General features: G+C 39.4%; 2 protein-coding genes across 2 annotated transcripts; both read right to left on the bottom strand.

The window, feature by feature from the left end:
* Nucleotides 1–122: 122 nt before the first annotated feature.
* Nucleotides 123–9,569, bottom strand: fbln5 (fibulin 5). Its single transcript, XM_056760770.1, has 11 exons — nucleotides 9,069–9,569; nucleotides 8,870–8,924; nucleotides 8,544–8,592; nucleotides 8,162–8,464; nucleotides 3,108–3,230; nucleotides 2,638–2,754; nucleotides 2,337–2,453; nucleotides 2,081–2,203; nucleotides 1,696–1,822; nucleotides 1,406–1,601; nucleotides 123–738 (listed from the first exon to the last, which is right to left on the bottom strand). Exons 1-11 carry the CDS (start codon nucleotides 9,110–9,112, stop codon nucleotides 577–579), a joined length of 1,416 nt encoding a protein of 471 aa, XP_056616748.1. The 5' UTR covers nucleotides 9,113–9,569; the 3' UTR covers nucleotides 123–576.
* Nucleotides 9,570–11,783: 2,214 nt separating this feature from the next.
* Nucleotides 11,784–27,163, bottom strand: trip11 (thyroid hormone receptor interactor 11). Its single transcript, XM_056760584.1, has 22 exons — nucleotides 26,633–27,163; nucleotides 25,150–25,226; nucleotides 24,651–24,761; nucleotides 24,235–24,534; nucleotides 23,862–23,933; nucleotides 23,585–23,750; nucleotides 23,173–23,502; nucleotides 22,997–23,037; nucleotides 22,795–22,893; nucleotides 22,381–22,587; nucleotides 19,564–22,302; nucleotides 18,537–18,818; nucleotides 18,123–18,263; nucleotides 17,709–17,902; nucleotides 17,446–17,609; nucleotides 16,953–17,056; nucleotides 16,742–16,841; nucleotides 15,431–15,512; nucleotides 15,210–15,324; nucleotides 13,156–13,278; nucleotides 12,947–13,082; nucleotides 11,784–12,872 (listed from the first exon to the last, which is right to left on the bottom strand). Exons 1-22 carry the CDS (start codon nucleotides 26,769–26,771, stop codon nucleotides 12,649–12,651), a joined length of 5,946 nt encoding a protein of 1,981 aa, XP_056616562.1. The 5' UTR covers nucleotides 26,772–27,163; the 3' UTR covers nucleotides 11,784–12,648.
* Between the last annotated feature and the right edge of the window lie 642 nt (nucleotides 27,164–27,805).

The raw sequence follows: 27,805 nt of genomic DNA, 5'->3' as shown, positions 1-27,805 counted from the left end.
ATAATGTTTCTAGTACACCACTTTTTTTGTTAGGACTGCATCACTGGTCATGACAGAATTGTAATTTCTGAGTGAACAGTCCCTTTAAAAGCTGTCAAAGTAAAGACACAAACAAAGAAATGTTCAGGTCATCAAATTTGTGTTTATTAATTTAACCAGGCTCTCTTTAGCTCTTTAGTTCACAGTAAGAAAACTTGACACAAGAGCCACTGAGAATATTAACAAACAAATTCAGCTTTACAGAAAACGTGATTTTCATGATTGGAAATGGGGCAAAAAGAACACACAAGGAAAAATAAAAACACACAAGGTCGTAGAAACACAACATAAATATTCTTATGAGTGGGTGCATGCGTGTGACTGTAAATTGACAACCAGGCAGCCGAATCAAAAACCTGCATTATGAGATATCAAGTATCAGACGCACTAGGAAACAGAGAGACTGATCACACAGAAGTCTGGAACAACTGAAACAAAAGATGAAGAAATGCAGCTGCTTGACGGGTAGTGCAGTAACAGAAGTCCATGATGGAGGTATGAAGGGGTGAGAGGTCATAGAGGTCTTAGGTTAACATCTCAGAATGGATGCTCAGGGACAAATATTGTGAGACGGATGATGGAACTGCCTCGGAAGTTGATGACGTTGTTAACGGTAACCATCTCTAGATCAAGAACAATCGTCTTTGGTCCTTTAATGGGTCGGGCGAGAACCAAGGTTGCACTGATATTGCTGGTTTGCTGTAGTGTTGAGAAATATCCAGACAGAGAGAGAGAGGGTGTAAATAAATATTTTGTATATTAATGCTGATTCTGTCTTTTTTATCATAAAAGATAAATCATTGTTTGCATACACACTTGAAAAAACAGTCCTAAAACTTTTACAGGGAACGTTCACCCACAGATGAAAATTCTGTCATCATTTACTCATAAAGTATTTATTTTCCCTACTATAGCAGTAAATGGGGCTGACATCTGTTTGGTTAGTGATATTGCTCCAAAAAAAATTCTTTGTGTTTAGAAGAACAAAGACATTTATACAGGTTAAGAACAATCTGAGGGTAAATGATGACAGAATTTTCATTCTTGAGTGAACTGTTCCTTTAACTATTCTTTGATTCTATTGGGAACTTATTAACTGAGGGATTTGCAGGCCCAACAAAAACTGTGGTTTGGCTTCAGAGCAATGTTATTCAACATGCCTCTCTTAGCATAAGTACAGCGCCCTCTAGTGGATCTAATTATATAAATGCCCTAAATTTACAACTAGTTTTAAGGCATAGTTCACCCAAAAACATAAGCATAAGCCATAAAACATTATACATGCAGAACATATTTAGAGCAAAAAACACACAAAAAAATCTCAGTGGTATAACAGCAAGAGATATAGAGAAAGTAGCCAACCTACCCGCATGTAAAACTCCCGTCCCTCATTGCCAGACTTGATCTGGAAGATGTAAAATGCTCCAGGATAGCGTGTGGTGGCCTGCATCTGAAATATATCAGCAGGAACACTGCGACCAGAAGACAAATCCATATGCCTGTATAGGATAGTAAACGGCCTTTCCCGACAGGCGGGGTTCTCCGCAGAACACATGCACTGACTGAAGGAAAAAAAGGCATGGAGGGATGTTAACAAATTGCAGCATCTGTTCATGATTATATAAATGTGTCAAATGGGCGATTTTATGAACTCACTTATCGTTGAGCTCTATGTATGGCGGTTCACATCTCAGAGGATCCAGACATGTGTAACCTCCCTGGAAATTGAAACACACTTGTGCTGCCGTACAAGTGTTATTACCAGACTCACATTCATTGAGGTCTTCAAAAATGAAAGAAAGGTGGAAGTCAGATGGCAGCAGCAACAATTAAACCAACAAAATAAAAGAATGTGTGATACATGTAAAAAGATTGTATGTCTTGTTTATTTTTCTTACATTAAATAATGATAATAATGAAAGGTATTTTTTTATATTTCATACAATGTTCAGTTTCTAAATTAAGTGGATAAAGGATCATTCATAAAAATAAACATGACAAAATCAAATACAAACCACACAAAGTTAAAATGTAGAAATACCTTCACAGGTCCTTCCATCCTCATACAGGTAATATCCAGGTGGACACAAACAGGAGTATGATCCAGGTGTGTTAACACACCTGTACTGACATAGAAAGTCTGAGAAACTGCACTCGTCCACATCTGAGACAAACAGCAAACTGTTAAAAATTGCCAACTTTCTGGCTAGTGCTGATAAGTGAACTAAGGAGCTAGATTTTTTTCAACTTTCTTCTCTTATGTTCCCTTAAACATTCCCATTCCCTTCCCTGATTACCGTTACAGGTTGTCCCATCAGAGGCGAGCTCAAACCCCTCATCACAAGTGCACATGAATGAACCGTATGTGTTCAAACAGCCGTGAGTACAACTGTCTGTTTCACACTCATCAACATCTGGTGAAAGAGGAAGATGATAAGTATGGTAGATGACAGAAAGTCTCTTACTACAAGAATAGCTATGGACCTTTTTGAGCATTCAAAAAATGTGCAATAAATTCCAGACCTTGCTTATTAGCTGAACTTAAACTAAGCCAAAATGATCAGATGGATGTCAAAAGGCACTTATATATTTGATCACCTTGGCAAGTCCGGCTATCGCTATTGATGAGGTACCCAGGGCCACAAGAGCAGGAGTATGACCCGGGGTGGTTAGCACACAGCTGCTGGCAGTAACCATAGCGACACTCATCAATGTCTAGAGAAAGATGAAGAATATAGCACTAAATACTTTCTTTTTTTAAGAATTTTAAATTTTAAAACAACAAACAGTAGAATAGGCAAAAAACAAGTGTTGGCCAAAATGTTAACAGGAGTACTGGAGACAATATTAACAGATACAAATAAATTATATACATGACATAAATACAAAAATACAAGAAGAGGGATGAGAAAAAAAATACAATAAACCAGTTGGTGTAAATCAGATAAATAGTGCAAATTTTCTAAATGTAGTACAAAGTCATATTGTTACATTATTTACTCCTGAACACAAAAATGATTAATACATCATTAAAATGTCAGCAAACAACTCATTTAATTGACATTTACCTTGACATTGTCCACTAACCAGCCAGTAGCCCTCAGTACACGAGCAGGTATATCCACCAGCTGTATTTATACATACTTGAGTCGGGTTACACTGGTGTGACTGGGTCTCACATTCATCAACATCTGAAAGAAAGAGAGGGAGGGAGGGAGAGAGAGAGAGAGAGAGACAGATAGAGAGAAGAAGAATAAGCATACAGAACTTACATTAGAATACTGTTAGTGTATGTAATTTTAATAATTTATCCAATTGATGTGTAAATCTTATCATCTCCAGCATCCCTCTATAATGGTAGAAGCAGCTCGATTCAGAATTGTAGAAGTTGACAACACACTGATAGCTTGTCTTTCATTGGTTTTTCAGTGTTATGGCTTCACCATTTACAGCTGGACAGCTACAATTCTAAATTGGTCCCTGAAGTCATGAATCCTACAATCACATCTGCACATCTTACACAAATAACGGCACACAGCACTGTTCCTAAACTGGAACTTTTTCTCTATGTTCCGCTTATTTATTATCAGAACAATTCCTTATGAGGACATTATACCCTTCGAATACCCAAACAAGCACGCTTGGTTCTCAGACCATGAAGTCAGATGTTTGAAAAGAAAGCAAACTGCTATATAAAAGTAGTGAGGCGGTGGGGGGGCGTGTGAAAGCCTGTATCTTTGGTTAAAATAGCAATGATACACAGTTTCCTAACTTATTGAACCATTAGGCCTTTAGTTAGCCAAGATATTTTGAAGAACATTGATAACAGTTCCCCACTGACTCCCATTGTACGTACACAAATCCACAGAGACATTTTTCAAAATATCTTAATTTGTGTTCCACAGAAGAAACTGCCATAAACTGGTTTTAAAAAACACGAGGCTGAATACATGATCACAGATTTGTTATTCTTGGATGAACTCAGTTTGAATACATTAATGTATACTCATCATCAGGTTAGGTGAAACTGAACTTACAACTTTTGTGTCAGCATCCCTTACCATTACGCTGCCTCTATTCTCAGAGATAAGATGTTTCATGAAAAAAATAAAAAAATATTATTAATCATTATGAGGTAGAAAACAGCCTGTTTTAGTGACAGGTAAGCTGGCAGAGATAAGGGCCACATTGAGACAAAACTGCCCCTGCTGGGCCCTAGAGCATAAGAGCATCTGGATTACATGTGTAGAATCACAGGCACATGTCTGAACTGAGGTGAAAGGATCTAGGGCATTCTGGGAATATCAGCATTTTTAGGATCGGATCCAGAAACAGCATAAGCGGCCGTTCGTTAACATTGCAGATTACAAGGATGAGTAAAATATATATTGAGTAAATGAAACCAATGAATCATGTATATAAATTGGAAAGATTAGATATTAAGTGTTGGCATTGGCTTTATAGCGCTTTCAAATAAAAGTTTAATAAGTTAGTCCAATAAACTTCACAGGTGGGATACTAAAACTAGACTTTACTGAAGTCTTTAAACATATTTTTTTACACAAGAGATATCTAATACTTAATAAGTAGGCCTAAACAGAATTTCCTCTGAGTATATGTGCACAAATTCCTTCCAGGAATTCAATGCCTGTGATCTGTTGCCATTCACTGCTATTTTATCAGAGAAAACTACTTGTGTGTAAGAGAGAGAAAGGAATAAAAGTCATATAACCAAATCAGAACTGAGGCATTTACTATCCACCCAATCAAACAACACTTGTGTTGAGGATTAAGTGATTTTGTTGTTGTCGGTCTACTAACCTGATACTGGAAATATGCCAGAGAAGTAATACTGTTTCATGAGGAATGTCTAGTAAATGTCAGCTACACTGGAGGCTTGTTTGAGAGAACAGTACAAATTTCAACAGGCACTACTTAAAGAAACAGTTCACTCCAACATACACATTATGTCATCATTTAATCAACCTTTATGTATATCTTTTTTTCTGTGGAACACAGAAGAGGATAAAATGAGCACTTGTGTTATTTGTTTTTTCTTCAAAATATCTGCTTTTGTGTTCTGCAGATGAAAGAAAGTCATAGAGCACAAGTTTGCAACGAAAAAAGGAGTAGTAAATGATGAAAGATATTTGGTGAAATAACCCTTTAAGCCTACTAGAAACTGAGCATGTGAATTTAATCGTTATCTAAGCAACTTTACAGGCAAGTGACAAACTAGGCAGGGTTAAAACGCATAAATGATTAAACTGCTTATTCGCCATACTTTATATAAAAATAAAGCATCAAATTAAATGACTCAGTAACAACAATAATGACATCATACTCTATTCCTAGACACCCCACTAAGCTAGAATACATTAATTTGTCTACAGTTCCAAAGTCATTCCCCATTTGCGGACAGATATACAATCTCACAGCCTAAATAAGCAAGTCTTACCTTAAAAAAATAATTTTGGAAGCCTGCTCTAGCTCTCCAAACAAGCTAGGTTACTAAACACAGAAGATATTTCTAGATTTTTGGATTTTGATGCAAATCATCAAAGGTTTTAGTTTCATGGTTCAGTGTTGGATCGAGAATTGATCTTAAAACTGTCAAGCAGTTGGCCTGTGATGGAAAAAAATGAGTATTGGGAATTATGGGCATATTTAAAGTGAGAGTTCACCTAAAAATGAAAATTCTGTCATCGTTTACTCACCCTTTTCATTCCAAACCTGTATAACTTTCTTCCTTCCGCAGAAAATATTCAGAAAAATGATTTTAACTGGCCCCCATTCACTTGCATTGGTTTCGTGACCATACAATAGAACTCACTGTGCTAACTCTGGCAGCATAAGCAGCATTGGCAAGGAAAGGGTATACCCAAACTTTTACAAATATAAACTCTGGGCATAAGCATAAAAGCTGTATGATGATTGATGAAATGGTTGAGTAAACATTGCCTGTTGAGTTTCTGTTCCATAACAGCATCTCCCGAAAATTACACGCATACATATAACTCACAGAGAAAGCTTACAAGTTGCCCAGTTGGTCAACGACAGATGTCATTACACAACTAATGACCTCACATTTGGCACAATGCTGTGATAGCAATGTTTGAATTATTTACATGGTTTGTCTAAACAACGCTTAAAATACAGCATTACACACCGTCTCATTGCCTCTACAAGACAATTATCTATATCTGAAGTTTGAGGCAAATATTCCTCTACTCTCCAGAGAAATAGTTCTCAATTGGTTTTCAAGAAATATCAACTCGGAGGTTTTCTCCAAAAATCTGTGCTTGGAGAATTGAAAAATAGATCGAAATGAGACAAAAGTTAAAATGTATTAAGAGTATGGGTCTGTAAAAATTATGTAGAAGCTTGTATAAGTAAAATAATCTGGATGAGAAATGTTTGAGTTCGTATTAAAATCTTCAATGAAACTGACTTTCCGCAGACTTGACAAATCTGAGCAGTTTGTGACATTGATGAGATCTCTTCTGAATCTCTGGAGATACTTGTAAAATTTCTCAGGAGAAATATCTGAGGTCGAGGAGACTTAAGCAAAGTTTCCATTTGTCCCTCATTTCATCTCATTGACCTCAAGGAGAAATAATTGAGATAAAAAACAGATCTCATTTGTGATTCTTCATATTTATGGGTCTAACTGATCAGGACAACATCTGCATTCTCACGTGTGCAAGATCATCTTCATGAGTGTATCTGCGAGCGTATCTTTGTAACACATCCCTCTCGGGCTCAAAAGTGCAACAAATCTATCAGTGCGTATCCTTGCAAAGCAATAGGAGATGACTGGAGAATGCATTAACTTCAAAGACTGGCACGAACTCGAGACAAATCTGTAGACAATATAAAAAAATACAGCATACAGTAATACTATTTATCCAGCCGTATGTGGAATAAGTCACCACATCGAAATACATAAAACCCTTGGAGCTTCAAACAGTAAAACAATGGTGATATAACAGATATCAAATTTATAATAAACAGTCTAATACTGTCTCGTAGTTGGATCCTAATAAGCAGGGCTGAATTTCAGTTCCTGTGTGTTGTTCTGCATCATATCCATCAGGGGATGTAGTTTGTTATTGGGTCCTACAGCACTTTGCGGTTCTACGCTAACTACTCATTCAGTCCAAATGATGAGATTTGTTCTGCTCAAGTCTTCAAGATACCACTCAGCCCACCACAGACATTACTTAAATTACAGATCGGTACAAAACCGTGGACTTTGCTTCATTTCAGAATCAGAGGACCCAAGCACTATTGCAGAAAATGAAGTAAACATAAGACCACAACCTGATTTGACCCAGTGAGTCTCAACAACTTCCCACAGTACCTTCTTACCATGTGTTATATATGTTGAAGACTTTCTTTGGTTCCAAACTAAAATTGCTCTTTGAACTGAAATTTTAAACAAAATCTAAACAAAATCACTTTAATATCTGTTTTAATAAAGATTGGTAATTGAATCTTAAATGAGTATGTTTTCATCCTTCACCCACTCCCATGTCCTTGCAAACCTGGATATTTTATCCTTCTGCAGAACACAAAACAAGATATATTTGAATGTTGCTAATCAAATAACTATCCCCTTGACTACCATTATAGGGACACATTTTTTGGTTTGAAACTTTTCGACCTTAAATGGTTATACAGTATGTGATTAAACTAAAATGAAAATTTACTACATTTTTGTATGAATGAGTTACTCAATAGTGCAGAAAAAGCAGCCAGACATTTTTATAAAATGTGCCAGACAGATTTGCTGAGAGAATGCCCAGAGCTGGACAAAGGGTGTCAAAAAAATCCAAAAATCAAGGATATTTTCATATGATTTCAATTTTTTGGTTACTGCGTCATTCCATTAATGTAGATTCAGAGTTCTGATGGTTTACTATAACTCATAAATCTAAAAACGCAAAAGGCATTTTTTCCACAATTCGCCCGAAAGTGTAATTTTACACTAGGATATATTAACTTAATGATAATTAATCAATCACCTTCAGATCAGTCATCTTTAACCACCAAACCGCTGTCATTGGGCTGTTCAGGAAGCACAGGATGCTAAAACGTACAGCACAAGAAACAAACTCACCAACACATGTGCCATCAGCACCGGCCGTGTACCCAATGAAGCAGGGCGCCGACCGGCTTACTATTGGGTAGCTCGGGCCAGGGCCCACTGGAGGAGGATTGGGAACAAAAGTTTCTGGATATCCCAGAGATCTGTCGGGGTAAGTCTCTTCGGGATAGGACTGCTCAGAGAATGAGCGTTGAGTGTTGCGCGGGAAGGGCTGGGAGTAGATGCCGCGGGGGATGCAGAGGTATCCACCGTTCTGATTTACGCAGTGCATGTCACCCCGGCACGGATCGGCCATCGTCCGACACTCATCAACATCTAAAAATATGTGTGACAGGTCACATTTAGAGGCGTATTTGGAAACACTGATAAACATATGAAAGCTAATGTCACTAACCGATACACTGTCTGGCGCGACGGTCATAAGTAAATCCATCTGTGCACGTCTGCAGAGAGACAGGTATGTTGATATTTTCTCATAGATTTAGCTGTACTGTGCATAGAAACATAAATGCAAAGCAAAAACAGACATAATAATAATAATAATGATAATTATAGTTAGAATAACATTATTATTAATATTATTATTGATGATGCTGTTGTTGTTATAATTATATAATAATTATAATTAATTGTCTCGTAACCATGAGCACGGTTATTACGTCACTTAGAGTAAATCTCTAGAATAAAGTTTTAATAAACCATGGCAAAAAAATCACTTACCTGACTTTTTGCGGAGTGAATGCAATATGTCATAAATAATAAAACTGTCAACATCCTACAAAAAAACAAAAAGCTATCGCATTAAAGTCCATTCATTCACATAAGCACAATAAATAGCCAAGTATGTCGACAAACAGAATGTCGGATACACACAATCCTCACATCTTCACAGTAGGGGTCAAATCTGATTTAAACTCACCTTCTGTTGGTCAGCCGACTCAAGCCACGTAGTTCAAAAATCATGTTTATTTGGATCCTCGTGGTTCCGTCACACCACCACCTCCGTCATCCACACGCAACAGGAAAAGAGTTGATTTTTGCGGTTTTACTACCTTTACGGGTTTACGGGAGTCAAAGCGCAAAACTACGTGCCCAAACCGCCCCCGCCCTCCGCGTACGCGCGTTCACCTGAATGTCGAGACGCTTGGCGTTGGTCACCCGTTGCGGCCGCCCTGTTCAGCGAAGGCAATAACGTGTGTGAACATTGACCAACAGTGAGGGGAGGGTCGTTCACAAAAAAGAGAGATCTTGCTCCAATTCTCCGTACTCGGCCCACTCCACGGATTGTTTAGCAACGCAAATAAACGGGCCCCCGGAGTACTTGGCCAACAGCTGGATCCCATCAACGACAGACAGCCCTCTTTGGAAAGAAAGTTTGCACAAGGGAGCAAAAAAGGAATAACACTATGAGGACAGTTGAGCAAGGAATCTGAAATTACGCGAAATGTAATTTTTGAATAAACTTATTTTCTCCTTACAGTCACGTGGGCATCTACTTGTTACGCAACAGTAGTTTATTCAAGTACACTGAACGTATGTCCATTCTCTTTAAAAAATAATTAAAGATTTTGAGGAAGCAAATGTTGTTGGTTTGATTCCCATGAATTAAATGATTTTGAGGATCAAAGTTAGTATGTTTGATTCCCATGGGACATAGTAATGGAAATTTGGACTTAAACCCTCTCTCTGAAGTGCATAGCCTACATGTGCAGAGCCTACATGTAAAAAATGAAAATGACCAGAGCACCCTCAGAAATGAGTGCCATCATACTCCCCATCAGTGAATGTTAACCTGCCCTGCATCTCATAAGAGGTTACCCAGTGTAAATATTTTTTTATATAGTCATACACTACTAACCTTTGAACTTTTGACACATTCAGCCCACACAGCTTAGAGCTGCACGCACATAAAAACTCAAAATGTTTTTATTGTATCATACTATATATAAACTAGCTTGTCTTTTTTTTTATTGATTGATTTTAATTGTTTTGTGGATTAGCTTGGCAACATGAAGCATGCCAGGTATGACTAGCAGAAGAGGCAATGAGTTCAGTTATTATGAATGTAGGGCTTTTGCAGCAAATAGCATAGAGTGGTCACATTTACTCCACCCCAAGTTCATCTCTGTAAATATAGTATAATATATAATATAGGCTACAATAATTTATTTCGGATAATTTTAGTATTACTGCACTGGACAAAAAGGAACATTTCTTGCAGATACCTTAACCATAACATCGATCTGCTATTAGGTGCGTATTGTCACTTTATTGGGTGAAATGTAGTCATCACTAAGCAACCTTTTTATAGGATTTTTGTCACAATTGACAAACACAACTCACAAATGAGGAAAAGTAGAAACTGAATTAAAAAACTGAACTGGGCCCTGAATCAAAATGTAATGAATAAATATATATAATATGTCTCCAACTGACATTTACAAAACCAACCATGTCCTAAAGTGTTCATCCTTTTCCAAAAGCAAAATCACAGCTAGCCTACAGAAATCCATGTGTTAGGTTTCGATTTAACACTGTAACATGTTTAATTACATCCTTGAGATTTCTGTAAACTTTTTTCACAGAAATTCATTACTGAATTATGATTTAGGCTTTGTTTCAGGAAACAAATTAATTAATCCAGACATGAAAAAGCCAATTTGAATTTAGGCTTGATGTGCCACTGATAAAATACAGCAGAGTTATTACTGTGCAATTGTATACAGTCGGGGGAAGACGGCTGAGGAATGTGGGAGGCTGAAGCAGGTGTTCCCTGGTTAGCGCTGGCTTATTTTGTCTGGCTTTGAGTGGTGTGTGAGGAGAGTTCACATTCAAATGTGACACCTGCTTACATTCACGATCTCCAACACCCGAAGTGTGTTCTTAACAACCAGTACAACCTCACAGGAATTCAAATGCGTTACTGCACCATTGAAAATGTGACGTGACAATGCAACTATAAAATTGGAACATTATATCACCTGCCTATTTACATTTTAGCAGACGTTAAATCCTAGCCTTTTCCCATTGAACTACATAGCAGCAGCCATACTAGCTTATGCCTACCTGATTTTAACAACTCTACACAGTTAACAATAGTTTGGATAACTTTTGTGAATAAATATCCAAAACTGCATGATATCAATAAAGTTTAAAATGGTGGAAGGTCCAGTAATCTATGCACCAGATTACAGTGAACAAACAGTTGTATCAGACGCGGTCACACTACTACTGGAATTCCAGACAGGGTTTTCTCCAGAGACAGAATGGGAGAGACGCACATTGCCTTTTGAGGTTAATCTGGTTTGATAATGCTTGAGACCACTGCCTCCATAAGCACTCCTAAATTACAGCCTTTCTATAGCACATTATGTAGGGAGAAAAGAAAACAGACGCAAAAGATCCACGAATGCACCACTTTCTTATAAAAACGGCTTCTGAGAATGTAAGAAAAAGAGACATACAATTTAAGGATTATAGGGTGTACTAATGTTATTCAGATCATTTAACTGCCAAATTTGAGGGTGAAAATGCAAATCTCAGATTTTTGATACTGTTCTCAGTTTTTAAATCTTAAAATCACCTCATTACGAGTGAAAATCTGAAATCAAAAAGAAGAAATAACATATTCAAACATCAGTAAAGAAGTTTATTTTTGCACAAGAGATGTTGAATGTCACGAGCTGTCTTTAAACCTCAAAAAGATTGATCAAATTTATCCAAACCGCTCAAAATATACACCTAAACGTATAAATATACCCTACATGTATTTAATAAAATGCACCCAACTGTTGACAGAGAAACAGAAAGTTGAATTACTTAGGCCGTTGCGCCTCCCTCTTTCAAAAAAAATCTTCACATACACGGAGATGGTAAATGTATTTTGAAGTTCCACTATGTTTTTCTTCCCAAATTATAAATACACATTTCGCCTTTCCACCAGCTCGTCGGAAACAACGAATGACTGACGCACAAATAAATACTATTACTTGCATGGGAGCGAGTGCAGAATCAGACAACACCCCTTGATTTACGGTTATTGTACCTGCTGCGCCAGAGATCCGACCAACCATTCCTAGCACTCAATAATGGGAGGATTTTGGAAGAGTAGCTACAAAGTCTTTGCAGAAGTGGAAAAGGTTTAATGTGTTGTTGTAGTGACTGCCAGACAGCATGAGACGATCTCTCATCACACTACAAAAACCTCTCAGGACATTAACCCTGTCTAAATATGACAAACTGGATGTTTGCAAGACATTAAATGTTGGGTGAAGGTCATGAATATTCCATAATGTCATCTCCAGTTTGCAAACAAAACTTGACCCAGTCAAAAGCTTCGGTTTTGTCTGATGAGCACAGTCAGCCCTTATAAGCACTGACAGCTTCAGCTTTTTTAATAAATCAGTAAACCCATGGCTCTTGAACATGTCTCAGTTTTATATAAGGTCTCGAGTGTCCTGATAAACTAAAGTGCTTTGAGTGGCAGTACAAGTGTTGAATCATTGCTTGAGCAGATCTTTCAGGAGTGCCCCACCGCTGGCCTCAGCAGAAAAAGGTACAGGTGTGAAGGTTGGCAGGGCGTCTGAGATGGGCTTCATAAGCAGGTGGCCCCCCGCACCTGCAGTGCTACCTGAACCTGCATGACTGAGGAGGGGTACGGCTGCAGAACGGGGTGCCAAGAACGGGTTTGAATCTCCGCCGCGCTTACCTGGTCCAGAAACACCTGCCAGAACACAAGATGCATTAGTGGTAACATCTGAAAGAAAAAAAAACATATTTTCATATTTCATTCATTACCTGATGCAGGTGTGCTAGTACTCCGGCCAGTTGGGGGCGCACTCAGAGGCTTGATGTCATAAACGGGCAGTCTAGGGGCAGGACGAGCAGGGCTAGACTCCACCTCCAGGAACTTAACAAACATCTCAGAGAAAGACTGAAGACACAAGGACATGTAAGATGAGGATGTTTAAATCTCTCATTTCACATAAAACAGTGTATATACTCACTGAATTGAGGTTCTGTGCGTGTGTAGGTCTTTGTGGGGTGTTGGGAACGCTCTGAACACCTCTTCCTCCCAGCCAACTTGAGACCCAACCAGTCATCCCACTCGTTCCCTCTTCCTGCAACAACTGACGAATGAGACAGCAGTCAGTATGTCACTAGGTCAGCATTCATGTATGTATGTGTGGATGTGTTTATGGATGCGAGAGGGAAAATTACAACTTATATAAAAGCTGGCGTCCTCGATGGAATTTTCTGGGGAGTCTAATATATACACGAGCACATCTAGACCAATCTTATGCTATATTTTAAATAAAACCACAGAAAGCAAGCAAGTATTTGTCTCAACCACATATGATTCAACTCCCCTAACCCATGCTAGACCAGTAAACAAACAAAAAACAGAGCAGGAATATTTAAGTTGTTTAGGTTGTAAACATAGGCCTCAAGTGGAAAAAACTTCATATCTAGCATTAAAAAAAGGTGAGAGGAAAAAATATGAATTGGAGCGGAAAGTGGACTGTCTGACCCAGAATCACACAGATATTTTTATTCTCTCTCTCTCTCTCTCAATTTCTATCTTTCTTTCTTTCTCTTTCTTTCTCAGCTGTTGGGTAACTGTGCTCACCACTTGTTGAATAGCTGCAGTCTCCCCTGCCAGACCCCAGCTTATATCTACAGGATTGTGGGTAAGGAAATGCTTTGAGTTGGCAAGAACCCCTTACCTAAATCTCTCTCTCTCTCTCTCTCTCTCTCTCTATCTCCTCTCTCTCTCTCTCTATCTCCTCTCTCTCTCTCTCTCTCCACATTTTGCCCGTCTGCCCATCTCTTCTCTTGTTTACTTAATTAAACCCCTCTTTTGGTCTTCCCTGTTTTTCATAAAAACCATCGGGATGGGTCGAACACATTCCATGTGAATATGACTATGAACAATGGAAGATCTAGAATTGAATGAAGACCTGGATATTACAGGGATAGTTCACCCAAAAGTTCAACCCATTTACTCTCTATCTTGTCATTCCAAATGTGTATGTGTATTCTCTTTTCCGTCGGTAACCAAACAACGGCGATTTGCATTGGTTTTGTGCCCATACAATAGAAGTGAATGGGTGCCACCTTTGTTCGGTTATCATCATTCTTCAAAATATCTTCTTTTGTGTTCCGCAGAAGAAAGTTTGGAAGGTTTGAAATGACAACAAGGTGAGCAAACGATGACAGATTTTCATTTTTGGGTAAACTATCCCATTAAGACCTAGAACCAAATATTACAGTGTCTGATGGGATGAGCAGTGTACGTCACGTAAACACTCCTGTAGCATTTTAATCTTTTATTTCTCACTTTTAAACAAAAGTGTCACTGTTGGCATATATTGCAGCTCAAATCATCAACAACCACAGAACCCATAACCTACTGACCCTCAAGAAACACGCCTAAACTGATTTCAGCCTATCCCAGATGGAATTTAGCCACTTAATTGTCACTGCTATTGTGAAATGTTCATCCTTCTGTCTTTTAAACTCCACAGCGGTACAGTTCAGCCCCTCTGAGATCAAAGGAAAACAGCTATTCAACTATTAGTGCTTGGTGAGCTGTATTTGCTGAACAATGCTAACGTGTCATTTCAAACAGTCTTGCCATGAGCAGAGGTCTCCATGCCAAGATCACCAGCAACAAGCAAAAGCAATTAAAAGTAATTCCTCAGAGGATCTCTATCAACAGAACTAGCGTGGGCAGCTCAACTGAACATTGCCAAACTAAACATATGAGGTTACATGAGTGGAAAAACATTCAAAACATCTGTTGAAACCCTCTCACTGATATGGAACTAGATAATTTGAGGATTTTTTTTCTCAAGAGTTAACAGAAGAGGCTAGGTGGAGAAGTGACCATCACATGATTGAAAGACGTTTAGAAATGATGAACAGAAAAACTGGCTGCTGTTCCACTAAAACAAAATTGTCTGATAAATGTAAGCATGCAGTTGGGTGTCTTTAAAAAGGGGAGGATGAAGAGAAATTTAAAGGATTATAAAGCTTCAGAAAAAAAACGCTGACCTACCTCGTTCACCTCATCTTTGTCCAATCCAAGCACACTACCCATAAGTCTCAACACCTCGTGGCGCTTGTTTCGGGGGGTATGAAAATATCCCAGGTAAAGATTCTTCATTAGGACTCTGCGGCAGAAGTTTTTCATGTTAGTAGATGATGTTTCAAAGCAACACCCCTTTAAAAATATTTTTACTCAAATAAATATGAAAAGCAACTGCATTTTAAACCCACTTATCAACTTTGCCCTCTGTGGTGTTCACAAGGTTCATCAACTTCCTCTGAGCTTCTTCCAACATCTCCTGTCGTACATCCACTGTGAAACACACGCACAAAGAGTGAGTATGTTGTGGTTTTGGAGTCTTCTGGGACATGTCAAGGTCATGACTTGTGGGCTAATTTTAAAGTTTAAAGAACTAACAATCCTTTACAGACTTGGTCTTTAATACACTGACCCCTGATGTAAGTGATGTGATTCCAATCAATCTTCCATTTTAATTTTTGTATTATATTTACTCTACAATTTTTTTTTTACCTCGGAATGGGAACTTGGCAAATGTTTAAAAGCCTTTCTGTGAACCTGTGTGTGATGCAGGCATAGCTTTCAAGAGAATGTGGTATGATTTTATTAAAGTAAACGCCAGAGAACAAGTGTTTGTATAGAAATAAGTGTGTGTGCGTTTTTGCACCTCAAGATTAACCATAATAACAGTGCCATGGCTTTAAGTGGGTTGGGAATGTCTCTTGGAGTCAGAAAAGGAAAGTGTGTATGTGATTTTATCTGATTACTTTTATCTTAAACACCCTTTTCTGGCGTTTGGCGGTTCTGCTAATGGGAACACTGAGAAGTAACCTCTATAGACGGCGCTAACTGAGCGATAAGAAAGTAAAAGAATTCCTGTCTGCCCTTAACACTCTGGAATGTCTATCGGCAGCATCTGTGCTTAGCTAATCAAAAATGATTTGGTTCTTTGACAGATGCTTGAAATACTCCCGGCGACCATCTTTCAGCCTCTTTTCCTTTTCAGACTGACAGCCCCATATTGTTGATTTGGAGCCTGATAGAATATGAAAGTATACGAAAGAGAGCGAGTGAGCTGGATAATGAAAGACAGGGTCAATGGAAAAAGAGAGTCTTTGTCTCCACTGGGTTTGGCTACTGATGTACCATAAAAATCTTTTGACAGAGAGGAGATGTGAAGGAATGTAAAATATCTCAACCATCTACAGATCTGGCTGCTCTCTTCTTCTGTTTCGCAAACACAGTCTTCGTCATCATCTCATTACAGGTATTATTGCAAACATCAATCACTACATCAACTATAAGCACTTTCTCAAAGACCTTTGTGAAAATAAATCGTCCCCAGAGCTGCTGATATCACATCACAGCGTCTCAAATATTAAATAATTTGCAACATGCAATTCATGATATTTAAGTGTAAAAAATTTCAGATAAAGTTTTTTGGGGAAAAGGTAATGTTTTTTTGGCATGTTGTGGTGGTAATTTCGTCAACACTTCAATAAAACAATGACACTTTGACCCACCTTGTTTCTTCAGATCTTCTAATTGCTCCTCTTTCAGGTCCAGCTGGTCTGTGAGACGGGAGGCCGATTCTAGAGCTGCGTTTGCTTCATCCAGGTTTATCTACGATTGCCACAGACAACTGTATATACATATCTACTTATTAAGCACAATGAAGTACAGGAAGAACTAGAAGACAGAGGCGCTTGTGTATATATGTGAGTTTGTGCTGACCTGCAGAGCTGCCGTCTTGTCTTCAGCAGTCTCTGCTCTCTTTCTCCACTCTGCTTTCTCTCTCTTGTGTTTTTCTAGCTCAGCCGAGTACATGGCTTTTTCTTCTGCAAGGAGACAAGAGACATCAAAGTTCTGTTCAAGTATGGATTCTGGATTCTTTCCTAAATCCAAACATACTGACATTTTTCTTTATTTCTTTATGTAACTGCCATTTGTAACTGCTGTCATGGTTATAAATCCATTGACGAAAAATTAATTAAAACCATAAGAAACAATAAGAAAATGTAAAACATTTAAATACAGGTGTTGCATGCAATTTATGTTCCACGAGTATTTACTAAATAATAAAAAATGTTTAGTACTAAGAAATGTAACTTTAACATTACTTATCTATGAAAATCTCTTCTCTAAAAACAATGCAAACAAATATACATAAACAGCTCCAACAGAATAACTCTTATATATATTATAATGATTCCAAACAGTAGATTACCTTGCTGAAACTGTTCTAGCACCATCTGCAGGTTAGAAAGTGACACTGCATACTGGTTGACCTGGTCCTGAGCAGTACTGAGTTCAAGCAAAGCCTCATCTCTTTGTCGGACAACACCATTCAGTTGCTCCTGAAGAGACTCCACCTGCAGACTCGCCTGCTGACTACAAACATCCACACAAACATTAGTAAAGCCTAACCAACATACTGTGTACATCATTCAACTGAACCATGTATGTGAAAACATTCCCTCCATCTCGAACCTTGCGCTCTCCACGGCATTGGAGGACGATGCTAAACGTTCTTCAAGAAGTGCCACTCTGCGTCTGAGCTCTCGCTCTCTGTCCTCGGCTCCAAGAGCCTCACGTGTGTAGGAATCCTCCATCTCTAACAGATGATTACGCAAACGTTCCAACTCTTGCTTCTGACGCTGCTCTTTATCACACGTGTGCTGCAGCTACACAGAGAGAACATGAGACCACGAGTGAACACAAACACACTCCAGCAATTCACAACTGCCATACGGTCATGCCTGACAAAAGTGTCTTTTTAAATACCGTGCAAAACTATTATAAAGAATTTAAAGGAAACAGAAAATAATCAAAATTTTGGAAATGGAGTGGTGTAAAATTCACAAACAGTTACACCATTCATTCTGTTAGCAAACACTCTGTTACCTCACTATGCAGAGCTGTTGTCTCCATCTGCTTCTGTTTGAGTGCCATCATCACTTGATCTCTTTCCTGCTGAAACAACATGGCTTTCTCCTGCATAGATCTGACCTCATTCAACAATTGGTTCAGCTCACCAGATTTACCCTGCAGCAGAGACAAAATAAATATTTTCAACAATAGCAGAACAAGTGCCCAAGAGTTTCAAGTCTTCATTGAGATCATCACAAGACGATTTTTTTCCATTCCAGTTTATTTAAGAGCTTCGTGAGAATAAATATATTTAGGTGCTAAACCTGAATACAAGGTTAATAAATAAATAAAAACTTATCACAAAACGTTTAATTTTTTGATCAAGATAATTAAACTATTTTAGATCATGTAATTTAATATATTACATAAAAATAAATATTTGTTTACCTGCTCTTTATCTTTCAACATCTTTTCCATGGCAGTGGCCTTCTCATTCACTGCACTGAACTGAAACTCTCGTTCGCGAAGCAATAGTGACACCTGCATGTTGGTCTCCTGCAGGGCACGGAATTCTGTCTCTTTCTCACGAACTCTACCTGCTATCGTTTCATTTTCCTCCTTTAGTTTCTTCACATCGAGCTCCAGAATCAGCGCTCGCTCCTTCAGGTTCGTGACGGCCTGCTTCAATACTTCATTATCGTTCTCACGGTTACGCAAGGTTTCACTCACCTATAGTGTCGAACGAAAGACTTATTTGTTAAATAACTGAAGATGGGCCTGAAGAAAAGTTATAAGTGTTATAATTGATCAAATAAAATAATTTGACAATGTTGTGCAGACAAAATGTTGTGCACCAAATAATATTTTTGACACATCATGTGGAAGCCTTTGTTTGTACATCACAGTTTGGTTCGATATAAATCAGTGATTTTGCTCCCTCTGCGGGTGAATCTTTGAATATGGTTCTTAAAGGGACAATCCACCCAAAAGTGAAAATTCTACATTTAATGACCTTCACATTTTGAAAATGTGTAACCTAATGCAAAACAAAAAAGAAGAGACTTTGAAGAACGTTAGTGACTAAACAAACATTGGTCCCCATTGACTTCCACTGTTTGGACACAAAACTACAGAGAAATCTCAAAATATATATTTTTTTGTGTTTAAAAGAAATAAGTCATACAGGTTTTGAACATTAAATTTCAATCAATTTGCATGATTTTAACTGATGGAGTGAAGTTGATGCCATTGGCCTTTAGCATTAAACAGTAACAAAGAATACACATGCACTGAGAGGGGGACCAGTGTGGCGCTTACTTCCGGGTTAGCCTACAAAAATACGTACGATCTCTGAGGTACTCAATTATCAGCTCATTGGCAGACAGCTCCATAAACTGGGATAATCATATGTAAGAAACATTCAAAATATCCAGTTGTGTGGACATTTGCTCATCATAAAAAAATAAATTGTTACCTGACTGAGTTGGTCTCCTTTGGTCTTAATGAGCAGATCTTTCTCTCTGAGGGAACGCTGCAGGGATTCCAGCTTCTCTCGTGCCTGCTTGAGTTCATCTGCATGGCTCCTCTGCTCGCTCTTAGACAGAGATGCAGAATTTGCTAAACGATGGTTGTTTTCCTGCAGAGTTCTTATCATGCTCTCCTTCTCTGCCAACGTTCTCTGCAAAGATTGCAATTCCTGATTTAAACTTTCACCCTGTACTAGTGGTGCCGCCCCCTTTACGTTTGGAGACACCAAAGCCTGGCTCACTGCCGTAGCAGGGACTTCTGGAGATTGCTTGACCCTGTCCAGCTTCCCAAGCAGAACGTCTTTGGTGCTGTTGAGCTGGCTGATAGTCTGCTGCACCTGTGCCAGCTCCTGACTCAGCAATCCCAGCTTTTGCTCTTTCTGCTCGTAACTCTGAATGAGTCGGGTGTAATCCACAGAGAGCTTGCTGCTGCAGTCGCTATCGGCGGACACCTGCCCCTGCAGCCTGTGTAGCTCCTCTTGAAGTTGAGCAGATTCATGCTGCATGTTCCTCACTGTAGTGATCACCTGCTGCTTCCACTCTTCCATCTTCTTCACTTGTTGTTTGAGAGCGTCACGTTCTTGCAGGAGCTCCTCAAACTGGTTGCTGCTGACACCTCCTGAGCCGCCGTTTACAGAATCGCCTGTGCCAGATGTTTGCAGGACGGACACTAGGGTTTGACACTTCTGAGTCAGGGCATCAATCTCGATGTCTTTCTCGCGGATGATGCGGGAAAGGTTCTGTATGGTCTCGCGAAACATCTCTTGACTTCCCGATGGATCGCTCATGGTGGATATACGTTGGTTTTCTTGCTGGAGCTTTAGCAAAGCCGCTTCCTTGGCTGCAACGATGTCCATGATGCGATGGTAGTCCGAACGCAGCTGGCTGTTTTCACGGGCCTTCTCGTTAAGCACTGCCAGGACCTGTTCTCGTTCCACTGCATAGGCCTGCAACTGCTGCTGCAGGAACGCAACATCCTGACTGTGGCCACCAGACACTCGAGCGTGGAGCGCTTTGATTTCCAGATCTTTTTGAAGCACCATCTGCGAGAGTTTTCCCAGCTCATTTTGAGAGACCACGAGCTGGTCGAGCTGTTTGGTAAGCGAAAGGTTTTTCTCGTTTAGCTGGCTTATCTCAATCTCTTTTTCCTTGATGCCTTTCACAAGTCTCTCAATTTCAACCTTAGAGAGGTCATGTTTCTCATTGTCACTTTCACCATTTAGCGAATGGGTCTTGTCCTCCTGTAGGATATCTATTGACTGTATTTGACTCTGTCCCTGTGTGCGTAGCCCCTGTAACTCCGACTGAATCCGAACAATCTCCTCATCCTTAGTGCTAATGAGTCTGTCGTAGTTGAGTGATCTTTGTTCGTGTCTTGACCGTACTTGTTCAAGTTCACTTTGTAGCATCTGAAGAGAATGCTGTGATCGTAGAACTGTGGCTTGTTGCTCCTCTGATACTGTCCTTAGAGCTTGGACCTCTTCTTCGTCTCGATCCCTAGCAGCTTTGAGCTGATTCAGCTCTGTCTCAAGCTCTGTAATGATATCCAGCGTCCGTGGTTCTGACATTGGCTGCGGTCTGCTTTGTTGGTCCCTTAGACGGTCAAACTCTTCTTTGAGATGGCTGTTTTCTTCTTTCATGGCTCCAAGGTGTTTGTCTTTCTCCTCCAGTAACCTTCTCAGAGTATCAGACTCTTGCGTTGCCCTCAAAACACTTGTCTCTAACTCCTCTTGCGTTTCTGCAGCTTGAGCTTTCAGAGTTTCGACAAAGGTGTCTTTCTCCTGCAAAAGCTCTGTAAGCTGCTTTTGGCCAGCCACAGTGATGTCCAGCATCTCGCTGGTGTCTTTGCTGTCAGACACCATCTGCTCCACCTCGCGCCTGAGCTCTGCTATTGTGAGATCTTTCTCCTGATTCAGTTTCACCATTCGCTCATGTTCTGTCTGCAATGCAGAAGCATTCATCGAGCGTGCTTTGGTCAGTTCCTCGATGGTTTGCTGGTACTGCTTGGCCTGATCTGATAGACGCTTCTCCATTTGACTTAGCTCCGATTCTAACTGGCTCTTTTCTAATTTCAGGGCTTCAATGCGAGTGTCTTTCTCCAGGGACAACCTGCTTAGAGAGGCCTGTGCGTCTTGGACCTGGTTCTGCAAAATGTCCATCTTGTCCAAAGCCTGAGCACTTTCTTCTTTCAACTTCGTGTTTTCAATTTTCATATCAAAGTCTTCAGAAAGCACCCTCTCATAGGAGGACTTCACTTCTGCTAATTCTGTTCTCAAGTCACGGAGCTCTTTACTCCTCATCTCAAGTTCTTTCCTGTGGTCCTCCAACTCATTTCCTTGCTCCCCAGAATGATTTAAGTCCTCGCGAAGTGCTGCAATCTCGGTATCTTTCTCCTGCAGAGCCCTCTTTAGGTTGGAGGACTCCTGTCTTAGCTCCTTTCCCAGCTCTTGTGACTTACTCAACTTGTCCCTTAACTCCTTAACTGTGTCTTCCAATTGCTGTTTGGCCATGTGCAGTTCATTTAGAGAGAAGGCACTTTGGCTTAGCTTCTCCCCCCGAGTTTCCAGCTCCAGTTGAAGAGTCCTTCTTTGGTCAAGAGAAGACCTGAGATCTGACTGTAGACGGGCTGTTTCTGTCTCTGCCTGGGATTTCTGCATAGACATCTGGTCCTTTACTGCAATAAGATGCTAGAGAGTACAAAAACAGAGTAAGTTACATAATGAATTTAAAGCATGTAACCTGCATTGGTCTAGAGGCAAATGTACCTGTGTGGCTTCCTGGTTCTGCTTATCCAGTACTTCCAGTTCCGTTGTGAGTGTCTCTATGTCAAGGTGGGCTTGCTTGAACGCTTGCTCCCGATGCTCCAGTTGGCTCTTTAGGTCTGATACTTCCTGTGCCAATTCTACAGCACTTTGTGACTCTCCATCACGGCATCTATCCTCAGCTGTGTTCAGTTCCTCAACCAGTGCAACCTAAGGGTGAAGAGACAAGAAAAAATATGTCTGAGCATTAAGACCAGCCAAACATAGCAACATTGGATTATCCATTTGAATGTTTGGTTGACAAATGACAGGTAGTGGAGAGGTTCGGGAGATCTGTTGTGTCAAAAACAAGGAATGATGATACTTTGAACCACATGAACCACCATATTTAAAACACATTTGCCTACGAATACAAACCTTGTCGTTCTCTAGTTCACGCTTCTCTTTCCTGAGGGTATCAATGATGGTATTGAGCTCCAGGATATCAGCATGTTCCAGTTCTTCTTTAGAGCCACTCTGATTCAAAAAGTTTTTTAAGAACATAAGTGTTACAGTATAAAAAGTTTACATGTTTTTTGTACATTTTATAAACCGCTGAGGATGATTTTAGCAATTTTACCTCATTGAGACTCTTTAATCTAGCCACCTCTTTCTCTTCATCTAAAATAACAAATACAACCACATAAGTGCAAGTTCTGTCAGTTTCACATACAATTAACAGTAAAAAGTTGACAACTAATTGCTGTTATCTATAAGGAGAAGATGATCCTTCAAAATTTCCTGTATTCTGCATACCTGCCAAGGCTTTCCTCAGGGTTTGTATCTCACTGTCCTGCTGAGCTTTCAGCATAGACTTCCCCTCCTGCTCCTGGACCCGAGCCTGGAGTTCAGTAACAGACTTCTGAAGGCGACTATAATTCAGCAATAGTTCTGCATTTTCTGCTGCAGCCTCTTCCTTCTCCCTCTCTAGCTTGGTCCTATGATGCTTCACTTCCTCCAAGCTGGCTAATAAGTCACTGTACTTTCGGTGTTGAATCTCCGCCTCTTCCTGTAAAGACTGAATGGTGGATTGCAACTCCTGAAGTCTGGTGTCCTGAGCTGGTGTGCTAACTACATGACCCCGTCCTGTGAAAAGAAAAGTGAAATTCAGACAAACACAGAAAACTATAAAATGTCCCATTTTTAAAACTAAATTGTTGTTCCTCACCACTCTGAAGCTGCTCCTCAAGTTCCTCAATTCTCTCCTCATACTCTTCCAGCTCCTCTCTGTGCCGTCTAGAGATTTCAGACATTTTCTGGCGCTGTGCGTCCTGGAGTGCTGCCAGCTCATGCTGGTGTTCATCCACCTCCTTTGCCATTTCTTCTCTCAGCTCCTAATTGGTTCAAACCATATTAATCAAAGACCAGTTATAAAGCGCTGACCAATAGGAAAGCAAGTACACTAACTATTTTACAGTTGGAATGAGAAATCAAATGTTTTTCACCTTGATGGTTCTTTGCAGTTTCAGAACTTCACCCTGGTCTCCGTTCCCATCACTTCCTGGTAGCTTGGATGCCTAATATATACAAATATATAATTTTAAATGTGTTTAATTCTAGTATATATTAATATGTTCTAGTATATGCTGTATGTCTAATACAGTCTACTGTACTATTCAAGTTTTACTGCTGTTACTAAACTTTTATTGGTTTCTGTCCTTTAATTTTAAATTTTCCCATTAATTTCACTAAATAAGGTGAATGTCACATCATCTGTAGAATGTGTTAGCCTGAACGCCTGATGTAATTCTTAACTATGTCTGATTTTTTAATATAAGTTTAGACTTGGTTTTTATGAGCACATTAGCAGATTTCTACCTGAGCCACTCTCCTCCAATGGGCCACCTCAGCTTCTAGACGGTGTACCTCACTGGACAGTTGGTTTATTTCCTGTTGTGACCACAGGACATCACTGAGGTCCACCTCATCGCCATGGAAACCCTGATGGACAGCTGAGTTCCGATGCAGGAATGAAGATGATGTAGTGGTTGTGGAAGCAGTGGTGACGGGAAGCACAGCAGCATCGGAAGAAAAAGCCACAGCCTGAGAGGAGCGTTGGAGTTTCTGAACCTCGTCCTGCAGACCACTTTGACGGGCCTTCAGGTGACTGATCTCTACCTGCATAACAACACATGATTCTAAACTTTAAAATCGGATACGCATTCATAATGAAAACTAGAGGCTAACTTGAGTTCTCCAGGGGGATAGTGTTGTTGTCAGTTTTGAGGACAAACCTCTTTCTGCTGTAGTAGAGTTCTGTTTTCCACTGACTGCTGTTTGACCTGAATCTCTGCAGCCTCTAGCTTCTCCTCCAGCTCAGCGTTTATTCTCCGCAAGCGCTCATACTAAAACACACATAAAAGTGTTTAAATCAACAGTCATACACAAACTTATCCCGTAACTTTAACACATTAAAAAAGGAGAACATCTGAGGTAATTTTCTAAAAGACATGTTTAAAATAAATGTTTAGGGTTCAATGCAAGTTAAGCGTAATCAATTGTGGAATAATGTTGATATATTGAGATAAATATAAAAAATGTTATCACTTATATAAAAAAAATTGTTAGAGCATTGCCTCAAGACTTTCAACATTTATCTCAAAACTATGTTATACAGATAAGCTCAATAGCACAGAAGATGAACTAGATGTCTTATGTATAAAGAATTGAGAAATGCATGCAGGAAGACGTGTAGCATGGTCAAGGATATTGCATGTGTGCGCTTATGTTTACCTCTGATTTTTGTGTTGTATACGCAGTCTCCAGCTCATGCAATCTAGAGTTGGACACGTGCAACTCAGTTGTGGCATCTGTAGGAACAAAAGAAATGCTGACAATCTTTAAAGTCACGGATCCTCTCTCAATTCCTAGAGCTATAATGTCATATGTGACCTTATCTGGGATAGAAAATATTCCTAAAACAATAACGATGCATCTGATCTGCATCAAATGTCAAATTCTGTAAACTGTCCAATTTTTCCAACTATATGGCAGAGATGATGAAACACAGACCAAACAGAATCAGTCTGTTAACATTTACGTTTATGCATAAGGCAGAAGCTTTTATCCAAAGCGACTTGCATTATAATACACATTTGTTTCTGAGTATGTGCAATCCCTGGAATCAAACCCATGATCTTGGCGTTGCAAGTGCCATGCTCTAACCACTGAGCTCCAGGAAAGTTTTCTCAGTTTTTCCTGAATTTACTATTTATAGGTATCTGTTTAGGTAAAATACCTATTTCTATAAACTACTAATAAAATAAAAATAGGTCTATTTGCATTTATATGCAGAAAATTAGCTTGGTTGAAATAGGCCACAATACATCTACAAATGCTAATTGAATGAACATTTGTAATGGTCTATTCATTTTTTCGATGGCTGTATATTTGTGTGAAAATATTAGAGACACTTTATAGTTTAAGACAAAGACGTGAAGTTTTTAAAAATGGTAAGAGAGCAAGTGCCATTGAAAGAGCTCAGAGGCATTGTGAGATGTGATTTATTGACTGCAGGTTTGTTCTGCTGGAAGCTGGCGGTCAAAGTTCTTGCTGTGTCTGTCTACTCCTCCAACAGTCAAGAAGAGGACATACTGACTTCTGACATCAACAAGTTGTTTATTATTGTCAGTCAGTGGTTCTGTATTGACATAATCAGTCAACTACAAGAGCAGACACCAAAAAAGAAAAGGCAGCTCCGTAAAGTAATTGACATAACCTGAGAAATATTAAACCTGACAGCCAGCATTCTAAGAGGAATACAGAGAAGGCCACAAAACTAAGAACGTTCCAAGCCCTTCTGCTGCCTGCGAACCCATCTCTAATGGGGATTAATGGCTGTATGCAAAAAAACTCTGATCGTATCCAAATGTAATTACTTTATCACATTAAATGGGGCTTAAACGAATGTTGACATTCATCTAAAGCGACCATGATAAAACAACAAATAGGATATCAATGAAAACCAATATAAACAAATCCAAGTGATTCAACATCACAAATCAATTTGAGATAATGTAGCACTATTCTCTAGGCCAACTAGTACAATCTGTACTGACAAAATCTGTGCTGACAAAAACTAAACGCATCATCTAATAATAAAGAAATGTAAATTAAACATTTAGTGCTCAGTGCATTGATACAAACATTAACTCTACAAAGAAAAACAATGTGTACAATGCAACTGTTTTAATCCATATGGCTGTTGTAAACTTACCTCCTACTTCCTCGGCGCTTTCCAACAAAATATCTTTAGTAAAGTTTGAGATCTGGTCAGTGAACGAAGTCAAGCTGCCCCCGACCTGGCCGAGACTCTGACCCAGGCCGGAGCCCAACCCTCCCAGCCAGGAAGACATGACCCACCGAATCGAAGCTTTATTTATCGACCCGAACCTTTCACGGATTCATTCAATACGTTGACATAACAGATCCGTAAACAAAAGCTTCTTATACCGAGAGGATTTAATAATCATCGGTTTTATTTAACTTATTGTAAAATAAGTCTTAATTGACAGTGAAAGCGAATCCAAGTTCGCTCAAAACTTCATGACATACACAACGACTAAACGACGCATTATACACTTAAAATCCAGAGGAATCAATAAAACCTGGTCGCTGGGTTTTATCGATATAAAGTGGGTCAGATTTCGAATTCAGGTTTGTTTTAAGTCGCTGTGTTATTCACGCCGATAAAATGCCAGCTCGACCGTAGCCATCACAGCCGGATCAGAGAGGACGTGGACACAGCAATGAAGCATTGTGGGATATTGGAGGACCAACACAATTCACCACACATTAGCCGTGTTTGACTTTTGCGCAAACTGATCGGGGTACGACATCAAAGTACCGCGAGAGCGTTTCGAAAGAACAGGTTTTGAGCCACTCTCGCGGTACTCTGATGTCATAAGCTGTTCAGTCTGCGCAGTGCCTCGTTTACAGTGACGCCGCTGGACAGAGTGAGTATTGCAATCACATGACAACAACCTCACTGCTTATAACCTTTGGTTTAATTTCCATACGTTATAAACAGACAATTCCCTCTGTTATATTGCAAAGAACTGCTGACACTTTCAAGCTATACCAAATGCTTGGTGGTTTGGAAAATGTGGTGACAATATGTTAAAATACTATAATCACATTAAACTCTGTTTCCATAAGATACTAAAGATATCTAAACATAATGCAATTAAAAAAGCAATATTTTATTGGGGGGGGGGGGGGGTTGTGATAGTTTGTCTAACTACTTCATATTAAGCAACAGTGTCTCAATGATCATATACTCAACTGCATATTTTCTGAGGGGTATGCCACACAAACACCTCATTCCAGAAACACATTCTTCATGTTTCATTTACTTTTATTTTTATCTTTTGTATTTGTTGTTTCATAT

This window comes from Triplophysa dalaica, chromosome 11 (assembly GCF_015846415.1).
Source record: "Triplophysa dalaica isolate WHDGS20190420 chromosome 11, ASM1584641v1, whole genome shotgun sequence".
In the NCBI taxonomy this organism is placed as follows: Eukaryota; Metazoa; Chordata; class Actinopteri; order Cypriniformes; family Nemacheilidae; genus Triplophysa; species Triplophysa dalaica.
The sequence above is the reverse complement of the archived record's forward strand: the minus strand, read 5'-3'. Positions and strand labels throughout refer to the sequence as shown.

Bases quoted from the DNA above. Each gene is read 5' to 3' on its own strand.
- fbln5 (XM_056760770.1), bottom strand. From the start codon at position 9,112: ATGATTTTTGAACTACGTGGCTTGAGTCGGCTGACCAACAGAAG. The intron at 2,204-2,336 runs GTAATCAGGGAA...TGTTTGTCTCAG, and splicing joins TGATGGGACAACCTGTAACG to ATGTGGACGAGTGCAGTTTC. The intron at 739-1,405 runs GTAGGTTGGCTA...TCAACACTACAG, and splicing joins GACGGGAGTTTTACATGCGG to CAAACCAGCAATATCAGTGC.
- trip11 (XM_056760584.1), bottom strand. From the start codon at position 26,771: ATGTCTTCCTGGCTGGGAGGGTTGGGCTCCGGCCTGGGTCAGAGTCTC. The intron at 25,227-26,632 runs GTAAGTTTACAA...TTGTTCCTACAG, and splicing joins AAGCGCCGAGGAAGTAGGAG to ATGCCACAACTGAGTTGCAC. The intron at 22,894-22,996 runs GTAAAATTGCTA...TTTTTGAATCAG, and splicing joins GATTAAAGAGTCTCAATGAG to AGTGGCTCTAAAGAAGAACT.